Source organism: Sceloporus undulatus, chromosome 9 (genome assembly GCF_019175285.1).
Source record: "Sceloporus undulatus isolate JIND9_A2432 ecotype Alabama chromosome 9, SceUnd_v1.1, whole genome shotgun sequence".
Classification (NCBI taxonomy): Eukaryota; Metazoa; Chordata; class Lepidosauria; order Squamata; family Phrynosomatidae; genus Sceloporus; species Sceloporus undulatus.
Window position 1 is genome coordinate 36,629,729 of NC_056530.1, and position 18,141 is coordinate 36,647,869.

Genomic DNA, 18,141 nt, shown 5'->3' on the forward strand with positions numbered 1-18,141 from the left:
CTTTTAGGCCTGTTACAGACTGCCAAAATAAAGCTGCTTGGGGTCTCTTTGGAGGTATGCTGTTTAAATGATGCATGCATCCGAAGAATCCGGAAGCTGCACCAAAGCTGCACTCCAGTGCTTAGGAATGGAGTGTGGCTTTGGCGCGACCTCCGGACTCTTAGGACCCATGCATCATTTAAATAGCATACCTCCAAAGAGACCCAAAGCAGCTTTATTTTTGCAGTCTGTAACAGGCCTTAGTTCTTGTTTTTCAAGACTGCCAAAGGGCAAGGAAAAATGTAAAGAAAGCCTTCCTTAAGCTGCAGTGAGCAGTCAGCTATTATACTTCACCTAGTTCAGATGACCCATGCATCTGAGGAGGGAGACATAAGTCTACGAAAGCTCATGCTGCCATCTTCTTTCTTCCAGTTAGTCTCAACAGTGCTACAAGATCCCTTTGCATATTGATTTTCCAGACTAACACGGCTGTGTCTTTCAATTCTAACCATCTCCAGAAGAGTACCTTTGTTAGTCCGTTGCATCAGCACCACCAAAGTTATGTGGAACCTTGAAAGATTTAAATTTAATAGGGTGGCATGGATAATTCCTTCTTCCGATACATGAGGTGTTGCGTCAGGTTATTGTAGTGTGTCTATTGTGCCCAGAGGAAGCAGATGGAGTACAGATACACATGTGCAGATGCATTGATAATAACAATTTATATTTCCCCGCCTCTCCCTGCAGATTGAGTGGGTTTACAACCTGATAAAATACATACAAGTACAGTCGATAAAAATACAATAAGTATAATACAACACAGTACATTAACATGAAAGCAGTATCCCTGCACCCCTGAGCAAGGAAGGTAGTATTAGTTGGGCTCTAAAGTGGTGTAGAGTTACAACAAATCTTCCTGGACTTTCAGGTGGGAGGAAGATACATTGGGGTTGTTCCTTATCCCCATCTCTGCCTAACCTCCCTTGTAGGGATGTGTAGCTAAATGATAAGTTGGCATCTGGGGGCAACCAAGAAGTCCATACAGAGTTTGGGATAAAGAACCCAACTATCACTTTCCTCCTTAACCTAGAGAAATGCAGCCAGATGTACTTTGCGCTTGCTCAGAGGTACAGCCTTCACTACTAAGGGACGCGCACCCTCACCTCCTTCTCTGTTTGTGTTGGTTGGAAAGCTCTTAAGGCCCTGGGATGATCTACTAATGTATTTTGGACATTTTAGGGCCCAAACAGGCCAAAAGAAGTTTCTGGTGCAGGTGGACATTAAGGAAGGAGACTCGTGGTAAAGCCTAGTCTGGCCTCTGTCGCTTTGCCAAGCTGGTGGCTGTTTGAACATTTCCCCCCATGAAATGACATACAAATACTGCGTATGCGCATGTATAAGTTTAGAAATTTTAGTCACATGCACAAGGTTGACCTATAGTCAAGTACAAACGGTAATAACAAATTCCAAGACTCCACACCTTCCCATCTAGTCTTTGGAAACGTGTATTCTCCAGACATGTGGGGACTCAAACTCAGGTTTGTGGGGTGGATAGGAAACCAATGGATTCTCACAGCCCCAAGGGGAGATAAATGAGCAACTATGGGCCTTCAGAGTTGCCAAAAAAAGACCCTAAAAAGTGGAGGCACTTTGAAGGGTTTGGCAACCATGAGATACATTTTGGTAGTGTTTACCACAGGGCTCTTTTTCATGGTGGATTTTGTGGCAACAAACCAACAAGGCTATTGCTCTCCTCTTCCCACACTATCAAAAATGCACACACACATATTATACATATATAACATATATGTATATACACACACACATACAACATTAATAATATAAGTAAAACTATATTATAAATATCAGTAAAACATACACACACAACATACATATAGAACATACAACATTAAAAACTAGTAATATGTATGTATACACACATATACACATATGTAACATACAATATTAACAATACAATTATATAAACTAATATGAACACAACATATATGTGTAACACACATTAAACTATAACACGCAACATGCATATATAATATCTATACAGCATTAAAAACTACAATTATATATACACACACATATATATATACAATATACATAAAGCAATACAATTTGTGTACAGTATATATATATACACACACATACATTATACATATATAATTATATACAATTATATAAATGTATACATTATATATATATATATATATATATATATATATATATACACACACACACACACACACACACGCGCACACACCATTAACAACTTCGAGGCGTGTTGGCAACACTGGTGTGCGTGCACAGCCCTTTCCCCTTCAGGGACTTCATTTCCCACCATCCTTTGCGCCGCGGGTGAGCGCGTTCCCTCAGGAATTCTCGCGAGATCTCCGGCCGTATTCGCCTGTGCCGCTCTGTCTTTTCTTCCTTCCTTCCTATTTTCCCGTCAGCCTTTGCGGCCCCCGCTGTGGCCAGACCAGAGGCCAAGGACAAAATGGCGTCGGCGGCTTCTGCTGCTCCAGCGTCTACAGCTCCTGCTGCTGCCTCCGCCGCCGCCGCTGTCTCGGTGCCGGTGAGTCCGGCGGGGGCGTCGGGTCCTGGGGCTCGCGCCTCTTCGCCGAAGGTGCTGGGTTCCTGCGCCCGGCCGTCAGGCATCGGACAGCCACGTCCACGCCGTCAGGTGAGAGAGGAGGAGGAGGGAATTGGCCCAGAATGCCTTGCGCCAGGGCTCTAGCATCCGGGGATTTGGGCTTTGGTCATGGTCCCAGACAGAGTCCAGAATGAGTCCCCAACCCCAGATCCCACACCGTTCAGACAGGCGCCCGAGCAACTGGCAGGGCTTAAATGCTAGAGATCTTAATATCATAGTTAAGCATATTATTATTATGTAAACAGCTTATAAAAAAATAGACATTAAAGTTAGAAAAATAAACTATAATAAATAAAAATAATAATAATTTAAAACCATTATAATATACGATAAATATATATTTAAAAGTATAAACATAAGATAAATTAGATAACCAAATTATTATAATAATAAAATAAAAAGATAATATATTATTACATATACATATTATGTACACACACATGTATATATATATAGTAATGATAATGTAATATTATTATATATTATAATTTATATTATACATAATAATATATAATAACAATAGAAATAATATATAATTTATATATAGAAGATAGTCGATAGATAGATATAGTGTGAGAGTTTGTATGTGTGTGTTTTGGACCTTGTCTGTAGAATCAGTATTTTAGGAGCTCTTGCACGCACTTTGAGACTCAATGAAGAAAGGAATTGGCAGAAGGAGCTTTCTAGGCTTCAGTCTGCTTCCTGGATGCATATTATTATTATTATTATTATTATTATTATTATTATTATATTATTATGTAATAATTCTGTAAAGTCAACATACAGAGGTCTTGTAGGACCTTTGAGACTCACTGAATGAAAGGAGTTGGCAGCGAGCTTTCCTTGACTTCAGCCAACTTCTCACATGCATTTGGATAATAATAGTAGTAATAATTTGTTTTTATTATACCCCTATTCCAAAATCATAGCGGTGACAGCAAGTAGTAGTATATAATAATGTAGAGAGGTGCTTGGTAGTAATTTTTTTCTTACGGTAGCTCCTATAGTACTTTTGAGACTCACTGAAAGAAGAAGTTGGGCAGCAGGAGCTTTTGGAGACTTCAATCTATTTCTTCAGATGCAATGAGAGGATGGAAGCCAGGGACATACACACACACCACACACACACACACACGCCATTGGTATGTGAGGATGTCAATTCAGATTCACAATCCTTTGGAGTGGAAACAAAGCAGCAACTCCGTTTTAAGGATGTCATTTCTGGGCAAAGAACTAGCCCTTTGGATATGGAAGAGAGGTGGAAGACCAGTTTGGGATTGGAAGCTATCTTCAGGTGGGGAGAATAGGGGAATATAGGAGGACAGGTCAAGATGTGTGGAAACGTGCAGTGTGCCAGGAAGCCACTGTCCTGTTCAATCCATTGCTGAACAACTGTGTTTATGGATGAATCCCAAGGAGGAACTGACTGTTTCAATGGGTAAGTAACCCATTGTGAGACCCTTCCTGCGTGGAGAGGGACATAAGTGCTGTAAAATTAAGTGTCGACAAAGCTATTAAATCCCTGTTTCCCTTTGGCAGGGAGAGTCAAGTGGAGCTGCGCGAACATTGACAGCTTGGCCACAGGTAAGTTACTGGGGAGGGAGGGATTTTGCCTCGTTGCATACATAATACATACATAATCCTAATATAATGCAAGAGTTGGAGAGACCCCCAAGGGCCATCCCAGTCCAACCTTCTGCCATGCAGGAACTCACAATCGAAGCATCCCTGACAGATGCCATTCAATATGGTCAACTTCAACCAAACGTTGCACTGAAGGACCTAGAGATGCCTAGAGAGAACACTCCTCCAATTCTGTGGTCAATGTCTGGCAGATGTTGGCCACAGAGTTGCTCTGGAGGACCTCGATGTTCCTAGAGGTGTTCTCTCAGTTAAAAGGTGTTTTCCAATTTGTGGTTTTTCCACTTTCACGGGGGTCCTGTGCCCCTAACCCCAACAAACAATCCTATTCTGCTCCCCCCCCATGCTTCCCTGGCCTGTATTGGTCCTTTGCCTGGCACAAGGAACTGGCAGTGTGATTGTTAAGCTAGTAGCTCATTCTATATCAAACTCTTGTGTGTATGAACTTTGTGTGTATGAAACTCATTTGTGCGTATGATGCTCATCCCAATTACCAGGGAGATCTCTGTGCTGTGGGTCACAGATAGCAACCTGTTGCCCTGTTTCAAAATACAACCCAGTATGCTCCTCCAAAACATCTGTATGATCAAAGTTTCCCCTTTTGCTCTAGGGGAGGAGAGGATAATTTAGATCTTGCCAAAGGTCTGGAACCTGATGCTTTAGCTGAAGATGTTCCTGATCCATTCTCTTTCCCCCAGAACTCTGCCGAATCAATGAGGACCAGAAAGTCGCCCTTGATTTAGACTTACGTGAAGAACAAAACTGCTCAACGCCCGGCGCAGGGTCGTCCTTGTGAACAACATACTGCAGAACGCCCCGGTGTGTTGGAGGGAGGGCCTCGCTTTAGTAGCGTCAGAAATGAGCTTTTCCACACCTGTCACTACAGGCATACATTGGGAATCTGTACCATTTGTTACTCTTGCATGCAAAAGTCAGAGCTAAGGTCCAAGATATTTACACTTCTAATGGATAAGGTATAGTGAGGCTCTTCAGCTGGAGCAAACGGCTGTGTCTAGAATCTGTTTTTCCTGCAACCCTTAGTGCACCCTAAAAACCTAACCCAAATGGTTGGGAAAGTCATCCAGGTTTTGTGAACAGTGTGTGTCCAAATTCTAGTCGCTAAAGGCCCCATACAGACAGGCCAAAATAAAGCTGCTTTGGTCACTTTGGAGGTATGCTGTTTAAATGATACACACATCTTAAGAGGCCAGAAGCTGCGCTAAAACAGTGTTTCACTCCTTAGGACTTGAGTGTGGCTTTGGCACAGCTTCCATCCTCTTAGGATGCATGCATCCTTTAAACAGCATACCTCCAAAGTGACCCGAAGCAGCTTTATTTTGTCCTGTCTGTATGGGGCCTTAGATACCAAAATACACCACTGGATTGTGTCCTATCTGATTGAACTAAGTCAGTCCTTCTTCCCTGTACCTAAACCCTACAACACATGTTGCTGTCTCACACATTATTTGTTTTAATCTCTGGAGAGACTTTTCTCCTCGCCACTGTCCTCATTCTTTGAAGATGGTGAGAGTCATGAGAGAACAACTCATGCAAGGACTTTAGAGAAGGGAAGACAGAATGAAGCTTTACATCGGGGGGCTTAGCAGACACAAGAGTGCTTCAGAAACAAAACCAGAAGGGATATGACAACACCTGATTTCATTTTATGATTGTGTTACCTTTTGGATGTGTGGGGGGGAATTCCCCAAAGATACAAAATGAATTGGGAGGGTTGGGAATACACTTTGGAATGCCTGCTTCACCTAATCTAGAAGGCTTTCCTCAAAAGGATTACAAACTTCAACTGTAACCGATGTCTGGCCTAATCTTATGGTGAAACTTTTCCTGAATTCGTCTTTACAGGAACGGCTGAGAAGGCTCAACCACAATGTGGGGAAGGAAACTGCCCGCCGGAAGGCCATGCTTGAAGCGAGCGGCACCTATCCCCAGGGCTCTCCTAGCAAGTGAGGAAGATGCCTAGGGAAATGGACACTGGAGTAATGTGCTGTTCCTGCCGCCGCAGCGTTTTTATTCGCAGGTACTGCTGCTGTGTGGACACAGCCTGGAGGGAATCGAACTGGATCGCATGGTGCAAGGAAAGCCCGGTTGTAGAAGGAAAGTGCTACACATGGGACCCTTCTTAGCTTGCCTGGGGTTGGGATGTCCTTGGTCACTGAAAATCCCTGAAACGCTTCCCGGAGATACTCTTTAACACAGAGTTGGTGCAATTAGAGTCTGCCTAAGGTTCTTGAGTAACACAAGATGGGCAAGGATACTGCTGCCTATTGGTGCAATAAAATTAACTGCTAACTAATGTGGACCTTTTTTCTCTCTTAATGAGGCAAAATAATAGCAAGAGCCCAGAGATCTTCCTCTATTATTATTGTGTTTATTTATACCCCCCATTCCTCCCAGTACAGGGACTCAACTTCCCCTACCTGCTAGGAATGGGTCAGGAGCTATCCTTCACAAGAGGAAACTGCCATTTTGGGGAAAGATGGGCAACATTACTTACAGAACTTGAGATCCAACACTGACAAACCACCAACGACTTAAAGGAAAACACCATTTTAATGGCAAGAACTATAAAAACAAATAGAAATAACACAAGAGGCGGACGCAGGCTTGGTCCTGACCTACAACTTCATCGGGTGTTTTGTCCATCGGGTAATTGGGGCAGGGAGAATTCCCCTGAAAAAGAGAAGCAAAGAGTCTTTGTATACATGCTCAGTGTCCGCCCCATTAGTATACAAAAACACAAATTTGCATGTATGCTTCCCAGTAATTGAAAGGGCAGAGTAAATCTTCAGACACCCCAGCCTTGAGAAACACGACAGCAGTCTTTCTAACATCCAACTCCTTCTGACGTTCACATGAACTTGGCAGCTATCATGACATTACATGTAACAGAATAAGAGACGAGTGGCTGGGTAACAGATAAAACAGCCTGACTACCACAAGAAGAGAAATGTTGACCATGAGCAGCCATTTGCATGTGTTGGATGAGTTGTAGTTCCATCTGCAGGGATGAAAGACTCCAAAGGGCCCTTCCAGTGTTCCCTCCTGCCTTTATCACACTGTTACTCATACCTGGGAGGTCAGTCCTGAGTTTCCATGTTCTCCTCCTCCTCTGCAGTGGCAGTCTCTTCCTGGTTCTCCTCCTCCTCTTCCCCTTCCTTCTTTTCAGGTGGCTTCTCATACGCCTTCTCCGATGGGGTTACAATCACTCCATCCCAGGTGGACATTTCAGTCGCCAAATCTGTGAAGCAAACCCACAAAGGTGGTGGGACACCCTTTAGGGATTTCAAACCATGTCTGCACTATCACACTGCAACTCCCACGATCCCTTCAGTATTGGCTATATGCTGGCTAGGCTATTCAAGTCCCAAATCTGGAGAGCCATTACACTGCCAAACCCCAATGTTACAACTTTTTGAATGTTTAGTTCTGTTGCAAAGGTGCTATAAGGTCTTGAACTCTAAGAAGCCTCTTTGATTTTGCTAATTTATGAGTATTTCATACTCTGTATTTATGTACATCCCAGTGCCTATACACACATGCCCAACACCGCTACCTTCCTACTGCCAGCATCCAAGGCTCCCCACTTACAGTTGGCATCGCCTTCTTGACCGAGGATCTTCCGGTACCCGCCGTGAGAGAGAATGCGGACAAGAGTTTGAGCCGTGTAGCAAACCATGTCCTAGCAGGTGTAGAAAGAAAGGCAGAGGGATTAACGTCATTAATATCACAGCATTTGTACCTTCAAGACTTTCCCTTGCCTCACTAGTATGATCAGTACTTTCTGAGAAGTGAGCCCATCTCAATGGCATGCTTGTTTTTAACAGTATGCATAAAGATGTATTTGCCTCTCATACTGGCTCTACCTTCTGCTTTTCTAATGTTCAGAAGCCCCAACAAGGACAGTGTATATTAAACATAGGGGTTTATGTTTAATATACAATCCTTGCTATTACATGCAACATATTTTAGTCCTGAGTGCTAGGACAGGGTTGCCACCAAAATTGTTATTTTCCATTTCCATGACTATCATTCAAAAAATTATTATTATAGATCGCATTGCAAGAATGCTCTCAAATAGTTTAAAAGCACACAAGTATGAAATGCATTTTTCTTCTGTCAGCAAAGCAGTTTCAATTTGAACTTTGTTGAATACGTATGGACTGTTAATAGAAATAGCCATGCTGAAATTCAGCTAAAAAATAAGATAGAAACCTCAGTATAAGCAATCCCTAAACAACCAGCAACAATAAAATAGAAAACAAATTACACTAAAAAAAATAAAATCCACCATAAAATGTGAAAATTCCTCCAAAAATGTCTTAAGAGAAGCCCAGTATGAAACAATTGGTTTCAAAACTGCAATAAAATCAGGTAAGCATTCCTTTAAAGCAGTGGTCCCCAAACTGTGCCCTTTAAGAGATACTGGACTCCAGCTCCCGGAAGCCTCAGCCATGTTGGCCAATAGTCTGGGATTCTGGGAGCTGAAGTCCAAAATCCCTTAAAGAGCACAGTTTGGTGACCACTGCTTTAAAGTAATGAATATTTTATGATTACTGCAATTCTGTTTTGCAACTCCCGCAAGTTCCATTTAATTGTTGCTGCTTTTCTCGATCTTCCTTAATAAGCAGAGCCCAAACTCATGGAGCCGTTTGTGTTTTGGGGGATGGCGGGATGTTGTAGGAAGTTTTCACTAAGAACAATACTAGCAGGAGTGTTTTGTTCCAATGGGCTAATTTGTAGGCTTCTCAGCCACCAGACCAATCTTCATCATTGCCCCTTGTAACAAGAAAAAGATTACCTGCTGTTCCAGGGTCATGACTGTGTGGACTCGGAAGTTCCCACTCTCACAGGGATCAGTGATGCCGACAGATCCAGGAAGGAAGAGCCCTGCTGCCAAGATCTGAAGGCAGCGCCTATGAAAAAGCGACAACATTAGGATCTCAGGGAGCACTCGGTCTCTCCTTGCCTGCTAGTTCAGACTAAACAATCCAATGAATATACGTGTGAGTATGACATGGGTGAAGATGGTGAAGAGTTGCCGTCTTCACTAATGGTGAAGGATGCTGAGAGTTGCAGTGTGACACCATGCAATTCTAATCCCTACTTTTCAGTCAATAGATTCGTTTCCCCTCTTGTGTGAACTTTCAGGAATATGATGCTGCTTTCAGCCATACCTGTAGGCAACGTTGAGAGCCAAAGGCTGCCGGGTTGGGTTGTTCATCACCGCATAATGCCCCTGAAAGAAGAGATAAGCTGGTTAGGACTCTCAAGTAAGGGAAGGCCATGCCCTCTGAACCACATACATGAGTTACTTTACAGCGCAACCCAAAGGAACGATGTGAAAAGATGCAGCCAATATGAAAGACTAAACCCCAGCTGGAGAGCCAGTTCCCCCACAATCCCCAATCCTTCCACGTACAAGCAGGTCAAGAATCCAAGGTGTGAGGGGCTCAAAGCCTGGGAACCGCATCCTAAGGTCCTTTAACAGACGGATTAAGACCTTCACCCTGAAAAAAGAAAGCAGTGTCATCCCAGAACGTTACATGGCAGCTATTCTATAACACTAGGCTGTGGGTTGCCTCTCCTCCACAAAAGAACTTGGACAGCTGTAAATTCAGACCTAGCTCGAGGAAGTACTTCTTCACAAAATGGAACCAGTCCACACTGGTGGATTAGGCAAACTCACGAAAGAGGAAAGGCAGCTAAGACAGTTACATGGAGCCTCCATAACAGAGATCTTAAAAGCACAGGCAGACTGGTATTTTAAGTACCAGTAGGATCTATCTGCCAGTGCTTATACCCCCAAGATATAAGTTTTGACAAGAGCAGGACCTGGATCCAGAACATCAGAATGAATAGTCAAAAGAAAATGCTAGTCAGGGTAAGATAATGGTAATATTTCCTGCTGCAAGACATTGAACAATGGTTCAGAATGTAACACAGCCCAAACAAGGCAGGGCACAAGCCTTTCTCCTTTTCTCACACAATGGAATAAAGCAGAGGTGGAAACTCCAGATGTTACTCCAGTTGTGTTGAACTGTAACTACCAGCATTCCTGACCACTAGCTAGGTCTATTGGGAGTTGTAGTCCAACATCATCTAGAATGGGATGGGAAAAGTGTGGCCCATAGGTTGCATATAGGCCTGGGAACCACAAAGTGAAGCCCCTGAAGCTCTCCAAACCCCAAGTTTTCAACCACATTTTTACTAGAAAACCAGAAACATTTACCCTGCCACAAAAGACAAGTTTATCCCCCCCTCCCACAAAAAACCTCCAAATATCAGACAAAATGGAAGCCAGGGGTGTCATATAAAACCATAATGGTTTGGCCCGCCTGGCTGCCCCTCCTGCAGCTGATCTAGAACAAGGGCCACACAACTCCAAACTCAGGGATAAAAACACCTACCCGAACACAAGAGAAATGGAGACTTACGTGGACTGGGAGGCGTTTTCCTCAAACCAGCGGGCATGTCGGATGGCAGCCAGGGCACTCTGCAGGACTTTAATGTCCACTAGTTGGAGAATAGGGTAGAGGAAGAGAAGAAGGAAAGTAAGGGCCCAGGTCCCACCTGCTAGTCCAGCGATATCTCAGCCCACCACAAGCAACATGTAATGTTGTTTTAGCCCAATCGCTGTTTTCTATTCGATAACCTGAGCCCAAGTCTCAACTTCTTCCCATCTCACTCCTTACTTGTCCCCAAGAAAAGACAACAGCCAGGTTTCCTTACAGTGCAACTCTGGGTCCAGTTTGCGGAGATTGGGGGGCACAGTGGTGATCAGGATCTTCACTGTCGCATCAGCAGAGCTAATCTCAAAACCAGTTTCGTTGGTGAGCATAGTCAGTACTAGGGGAGAAAAACCAAGAGGGGTGAACCAGGAAGAGAAACAAAAAGTTATTTAAAACCACTACAGATCTTAATACTTGGTATTCCTCTTAGTGTTGTATTTTACACAAGTCCCTGGGCTTCATTTTGAGTGTATGATTCAATCGGCTGTAATTGGAGCTGAAAGTCTGGCTCCTCCTTAAATCTAAGTGTCCCACTGATTCCTAGCTATTTAACAAGTATGTCTTTCCCCTGGACCATTTTTTTTCGAAGGAAGCACTAAATGGCTCATGCGCTAAAGAAAATATTAGAAGATGCTGCAGAACCAACCTTCAGCAGGATCCTGTGTCCTCAGGCTCTCCACCACTTTGTTTCCCAAGGCAGCAACGGCTTCCACTGCGGAAGGAAACTGAAGTCAAAACCCATCCAAGAATACTTAGTGTAAACTCACCCCATTTTCCCCTGGAATGAAAAGGGACACTTACAAGTGGGCAAGATTTTCAGGATCACAACTAAATCTGCCACATTATGGCCTGTCATCATGGTGCCTTTCTTGTAGGACCCCACCTGGCGAACCTCTTCAATTTGCTGGTCAGGCGAGAGGGAGAAAAGGTATGAACGAAAGTGGATGGATATATGAGCAAGGATTAGTAACTTTGAGGCTTTAGTAACTCTGCTACTTTTAACAAGTAAGTGTATAACCCCAGGGACCTGAGGGCAGAGGACTCACCACTTCAAATGTTCCTGGCGCCACGATCAAATTGTCAATCACATTGTTAATCTTGGTCACCAGAGAGAGGATAGAAGCCTAGGAAAAGAAAAAGCGGACCATTAGATGACTGTGCCCTTTCATTTATAGCCCGGCTTACAGATTAAAAGATACGTACAAAACCCCATGTCCCCATACTCTCCTAAAACATCAAATTAAAACTATTAACTATTAAAACATACACACTGCAACAGTAATAGTAATGTAGGCTGTACCTGTTCAGCAGAAGTTGGTGCAAGGTCCTGGTTTCTCTTCAGCAAGGCTTCGCTGAAGGCAGTCTCATCTGGAGCTGGCTTCACCCGAGGGAAAGCCATCTCACACTGAACACAAGAGAACAACTACATTAAAGACCTTCCGACATACAGATCCCATGACATTAATTTTCAGTGGAAACCACTTTAATATTCAACTGAAATCTACCCTGTTTAACTCAAGACAACTTACCACATAGAAGTCAAAAGGGATGTGAGGCACAAAGGGCCGGAACCTGAAACACAGTTAACAAAGAGGAGAGCCTTTAGATTTCAGTCCCAATGAAATCCCAACCAATGGCCTACCTCACAAGCTGCTGAAATAATGTGATGCAAATCTCTACCTTTGGCCTTCCAGATGTTTTGAATGTCAACTTCCAGAAACCCTAACCAGCATGGCCAATGCTTAGGGATTCTTGAGGTCCAAATGGTCTGGACGAACAAAGGGTGAGAGTCGTTGATGCAAAGAACGCCGACTTACATGAGATTTTTATAGCTAGGAAGCATCTGATCCTGACTTGGACATATTTTACTCTTTCACAAACCCCTGCAGATTTACTAGGGATTGCTTCCAAGTTTGTAGAAAGCAACAACTTTGAGCCAAGTAACCTTGGTTAGGAGTAGGCTGTACATCCAAAGCCAGTACATTGCCATTATGACCAGTTCAGCCATTCACTCCCATTTCTAGATGAAGCCAATGCCTCCCTGAACTAGCTGCACCTAAGAGAAGAGATAGCTTTTACTTACTGAGCCTATGGCTCTCCCAATGGTAGTAAGCTACCAACTCCTATTATTCTCAGCCAGCAAGACCAAAAGTCATGACAATGGGAGAAGTAGTCTACTGGCATCAGATGCCAATGGTATGAATAGGATTAGAATGGGCAGGAGTCCACATTTTTGCTGTTTAACTCTTTCCAACTCCGCTACCCACACACTGAAAAACAAAGCCAAAACAGCTCTTGAAATATGGGTAATTCCTAAGAACAAAGGTGTTTAGAAAAGGTTCCTTTCATTCATTGAGAGTTCCTGCATGGCAGAATGGGGTTGGACTGGATGGCCCTTGGGGTTTCTTCCAACTCTACCATTCTATCTTAATACCCTGCTATTCCATATTGTCTCTTGCTGGTTTCATTCACAGGGTTGCCATAAGTCAAAATTGACCTAGGAGGAAATAGCAACATCGTACTGTAAAAGGGTGCGAAATATGTGTTTCTCCAGATGGCATTGGGCAGCAGTCCCCAACATCCCCAGACAACATATGAAATAATGAGGGCTCCTGGGAACTGTAGTCCAACATCTAGAGTTCCAAACCCTGTAAAGAAACATCCTTTCAATCAAGTAGCTGTGGTTCATCGTGGATTAAAACCAACCATTTCAATCAATTTCTTCCATTTAGGTGTGGGAACTGAGGAAGAAAGTCAAAGGATCAAGGAAAACAGAGGGCAGAGAATCCTTGCACAGAGCCATGTATATTAGCTATAAAGGTAATAAAGATGAAGAAATGTGTTGATGCCAGCATCACACCCCGTACGGTCCTACTCCCATTTTTATGAGGAGACAAGCCCTTTTGCCACATGAAATGAGAGCAGAGTGGGAGGTATTAAACCGGCCAGAGGAGGCTGAAAACTAGAAATAGAGCAAAGAGGTAACCTCTAGATTAGAAGCTCCTTCTGCAAATCAGACTAAGCCCCTCAGGCAGGGAAGCAGCTAAGGCAACAAAATCTATGACCAGGCTTCTACTCTGTTCCTGACAAGCTGAAGAGAACATGCTCAACAACAGCCAAGCGACAGACAGGAAAAAAAAAGGGAAATCAAAGCCTTCATGGCCGGCATCCATAGTTTTTGCGGCGTTTCTCGGACTTATGTGGCCATGTTCTAGAAGAGTTATTCTGGCAAAACGTCGGAACACAACCCCTCTAGAACGCCACCTAGTCCGAAAAACCACACGCACCTAAAGACGGGGGCGGATGCATAACAGTTAGGTCAACTGCTTCAAGTTGTGGGAGTAAAGTCCCCTTTGATGTAAAACATCCCCGAAATGTGAGCCTCTTTGAAAAGCCCAGCGTCGACCGCCCAGAACACGGCGGGCCTTTTATGGTTTCAGCTGCGTATATTAAACTCGCAGGAGCTGGGGATGTTAGCCTGGAAAGAGAGTTAAGAGGTGATTGTAGCCCTGTTTAATATTTGAAGGATGTCATTTGGGCGGGAGCAAGCTGTTTTCTGCTGCTCCAGAGAATGGACATGGAACAATGGATGCAAGCTCCAGGGAAAAGAGTTCCAGCTCAACTTAGGAGGAACTTCCTGACAGTAAGGACTTTAAACAGTCTCCAAAGGAGGGGGAGTGTGGAGTCTCCTTCCTTGGAGTCTTTAACAGAGGCTGGATGGCCATCTGTCAATCGGGATGCTTTGATTGAGAATTCCTGCATGGCAGAGGGGTTGGACTGGATGGCCCTTGCGGTCTCTTCTTTGATTCTACAACCCCTAGGACTGCCAAACTCCTACCTCTGCGTGGGACTTACCCCGCGCCAGGACCTCCCCAGCGCCAAAGCGCCCCGCCGACCACGCCTCTGTCGCCCCTGAAGGAAGCCAACGAAGAGAGGAGAGAGGAGTAAGCGTAAGCAGGGACCATGATGCGCTGTTGCCTCCATTTTCTCCATGCCCCATTCATTCTGATACTTACGGGCTGGGCAACCTCTGCTTGGCGCCAAACATTGTGACCTCAGGGAATAGGAAGTACAGCTGACCCTCCAACTGCGGCTTTCGACTTTGGTTTTTGAGCTTCTGAGTTATATGTTCTCTCTGAATCTCTAGGCCCCCCGGTGCAACGCTTCCAGACATTGACCATAGAGTTGTGCTGGGAAACCCAGACGTTCTAGAGAAAAAAATTGCCCTAAGCATTTGTAAGTCCTCCAGCGCCAGCCTTATGGTCCACTTCCATCAAACGTTGCACTGGAGGACATAGAGATTCCTAGAGAAAGACTTCTTAGGCATCTGTAGGTCCTCCCCCGACTCTGTGGTCAACGTCTGGCAGATGCTGACCATAGAGTTGCACTGGAGGACCTGGGATTCCTAGAGAGGTGTTCTGCGAGGTTTAAAGAATAAGTTTTTAATGCGGTTTCACCTCGAACCCAGCGAATGTGAAGGACCACTTTAGGCTCAAGTCTAGGGAAAGCTCCTGCGCGGCAACTTCTTTCTTCTCAAGGCGCTGCAGATACTGATTTCCCAGACTAACACGGCTATGTCTTTCGAATTACAACATCCGATAAATCTATATTACAGTGGGTCCTTGGTATAATCCACTGGGGTTTGGTTGCAGGATCCCCTGTGATAACAAGCTCCGTGGACGTCAAGTCCTATTAAGTATAATGGAGGCAAAACGGCCTCCCTATAAAGATGGAAAACCAAGGCTTGCTATTTGGAATTTATACTTTTTGGGAATGTTTTCAAGCCAAGGATGCTTGAATCTGTGGATAGAAATATCAGTGGATAGGAGGCTGACGTTGTAATATTGAAATGTAACATAATAACGTAATATTAGATTTTTAGGTTGTCAGCCTGAGGGCAGGAACCGTCTAATTATATAATAATAAACATAATAATTATAATTATAGGTACCCTGACTGAGAGCCTTTAGGGTGAAGAGCGGAGTATAAATGTCCTAAATAAATTAAAATATATCATAATAATAATTATTATTATTATTATAATGTTTAATACCTTCAGCCCTTTACAGTTGATTGGTCTGGATACTACTACTACTCTACTACTAATAATTATTATTATTATTTGTAGCCGCTCTGAGAGCCTTTAGGGCTGAAGAATGGGTATAATACTGTAAATGAAATTATTAAATAAATAATAACTATTAAAATTTATAAATGGATACAGTCAGATCTTTAATTTGATTGCATGCATGTCAACAAACAAAACAAAATAATAAAATAATAATAATAATAATAATTGTAAGCCGCTCTGGAACCTTTGGTCTGCCGAGGGGGTATAAATACTGTAAATAAATAAAATAAAATAAATAATAAAAAAATATTATAACTGCTAATACAGTCAGCCCTTTACAGCTGATTGTTCATGGATACTCATAATAATAATAATAAATAGTAAGCCGCTCTGAAAACCCTTAGGGTTTAAGAGTGAGGTATAATACCGTACAATAAAAATAAATAATAAAAGATAAATATTATAAACGTTAAAATATCAAACTGTCATCCTGGGCCTGTGGGGAGAGAAGAGGCTGGCCTGAAGACACAGTATCCTTGACTGTATATTATATTGCAACATGTTTAAAATGTATACTGTCCTTTTGAACTTGGAAACCGCTTTGATCTCCCAGGAAAAGCGATATATAGAAATAAATATTTATTATTATATTTTTTTATTTTATTAAAAGGGAGCCCCTTGTTTGTGGCTTTGATGTTCACAGATACTCACAACAACAACAATCCACAAACAAACAAAATTAATAGTATATTGTTGTTGCTGTCGTTTCGGAATTTATATAAAAAATAGAGAATTAGAAGAAGAGAAACAATTCCCCCCGAATTTGTTACTGATAAAATAAAATAAAAAGATAAATATAAAAATATAAAAAACATAAATGAATGAATAAAATTGTTATTATTTATTATTTATTATTATTTATTTCCTTCACTGAGAACAGCTGTTTTCCCTTATTTTTAAAATATATTTTATTTTTTTTAAAAAATCACTGTGCAATGGCTTTTCTGTCTGGTTGGCTATTAAAAGATTAGAGAATAATACTATATTGTTATTATTTAATAATCTATTCTTAATGACAACTAATAATAATAATATAATAAGGATGAATTTAATAATAAAATCAGGGTACTATTACATTATTAATGGCAACAAAAAAATATTATTAAAATTAATATTAAATATAAATTTTATATAATATATTAATAAAACAATATTAATAAAATTTATATCAAATATTAATATTAGCAAGGACTACAATATATAGTAGTATTATACATATATATATAGATATCATACTACGTTATATACTCATACTACTAATATTAATATTGTTAACATATTGTTACTATATTACAAATATTATTATTAATAAATATTTATATATTAAATATAGAAATTAATTTAATATTGTTTAATAATATTATTAATAATACTGTTGTTAATCTATTAAAGCGTTATAAAATTTCTAACAATAAAAACATTCTTACAAATTAATACTATTATTATTAGCAATATCATTATTATTACTACTCATTATTACCATCATATTTGATAAGACATTATAATTTAACCATATCCATAGTAATAATGATAATTTTTATTACCCCGCCTTTCCCTCAGGATCGAAGGCGGTTACAATACGATAAAAACCCAACGCAAACACATCATGAATGCCCATCTATTCCCTCCTCCCCAAAACAGGGCCATCACAACCGTGGCCCAAGCCACACTTGCAGAAACGACCCGCTTCGAGGCCGCTTTAGCCCCCCCTGGAAGGGGATGCGGGAAATGCAGCCTTCGTGGCCCCAGCTTTGTTATTTAATGTCATTGCTAAACTTTTCCGCTCCTTTCCGCTCTCGGTCCCGGTTCTTACCTCATGGCGCCCTCCACTTATCGTCAACCGCTCCGAAGGGAAAAGAATAGCCGGCCTTGCGCCCGCCGCTTTGGTTCGCCTCGCAAGAAGCGGACGCCGCGATTGGTTCCCTGCAGAGAGTAAACCTCGCCCTCATAGGTTCCCCGAACGTTACCAATCGAGCCTTGCATTCTAACTTTCTCCACCCTTTTGTAATTTTATTGGGTGTTCTCGCTGCCAATCATTAGGCCCGTTTCACCCAATCAACGTCTTGTATTCTACCTTTCCCGCCCTCAGTTGAACTCTGTGATTTCATTGGGCTACCCGCTGCCCATCATTAGGACCGTTCTCCTGTACGCCAATCCTAGCCTTCATTCCCCCAAGGCATTAGCCTCGACTTTTACCA

At 42.3% G+C, this 18,141-nt stretch overlaps 2 protein-coding genes across 2 annotated transcripts; one reads left to right on the plus strand and one right to left on the minus strand.

Moving 5' to 3' along the window:
- Positions 1 to 2,485: 2,485 nt before the first annotated feature.
- SNAPIN (SNAP associated protein) lies at positions 2,486 to 6,596 on the plus strand. The gene is given in 8 exon segments (XM_042440258.1): positions 2,486 to 2,597; positions 2,600 to 2,644; positions 2,647 to 2,671; positions 4,181 to 4,207; positions 4,209 to 4,225; positions 4,981 to 5,039; positions 5,042 to 5,101; positions 6,146 to 6,596. Coding segments are annotated over 8 exon segments (450 nt in total). The 3' UTR covers positions 6,251 to 6,596.
- Positions 6,597 to 6,834: 238 nt separating this feature from the next.
- ILF2 (interleukin enhancer binding factor 2) lies at positions 6,835 to 17,779 on the minus strand. The gene is made up of 14 exons (XM_042441029.1): positions 17,757 to 17,779; positions 12,342 to 12,384; positions 12,113 to 12,217; positions 11,859 to 11,936; positions 11,614 to 11,716; positions 11,459 to 11,524; positions 11,033 to 11,149; positions 10,738 to 10,816; positions 9,723 to 9,810; positions 9,478 to 9,539; positions 9,102 to 9,216; positions 7,892 to 7,982; positions 7,373 to 7,541; positions 6,835 to 6,973 (listed from the first exon to the last, which is right to left on the minus strand). Exons 1-13 carry the CDS (start codon positions 17,759 to 17,761, stop codon positions 7,381 to 7,383), a joined length of 1,113 nt encoding a protein of 370 aa, XP_042296963.1. The 5' UTR covers positions 17,762 to 17,779; the 3' UTR covers positions 6,835 to 6,973; positions 7,373 to 7,380.
- Between the last annotated feature and the right edge of the window lie 362 nt (positions 17,780 to 18,141).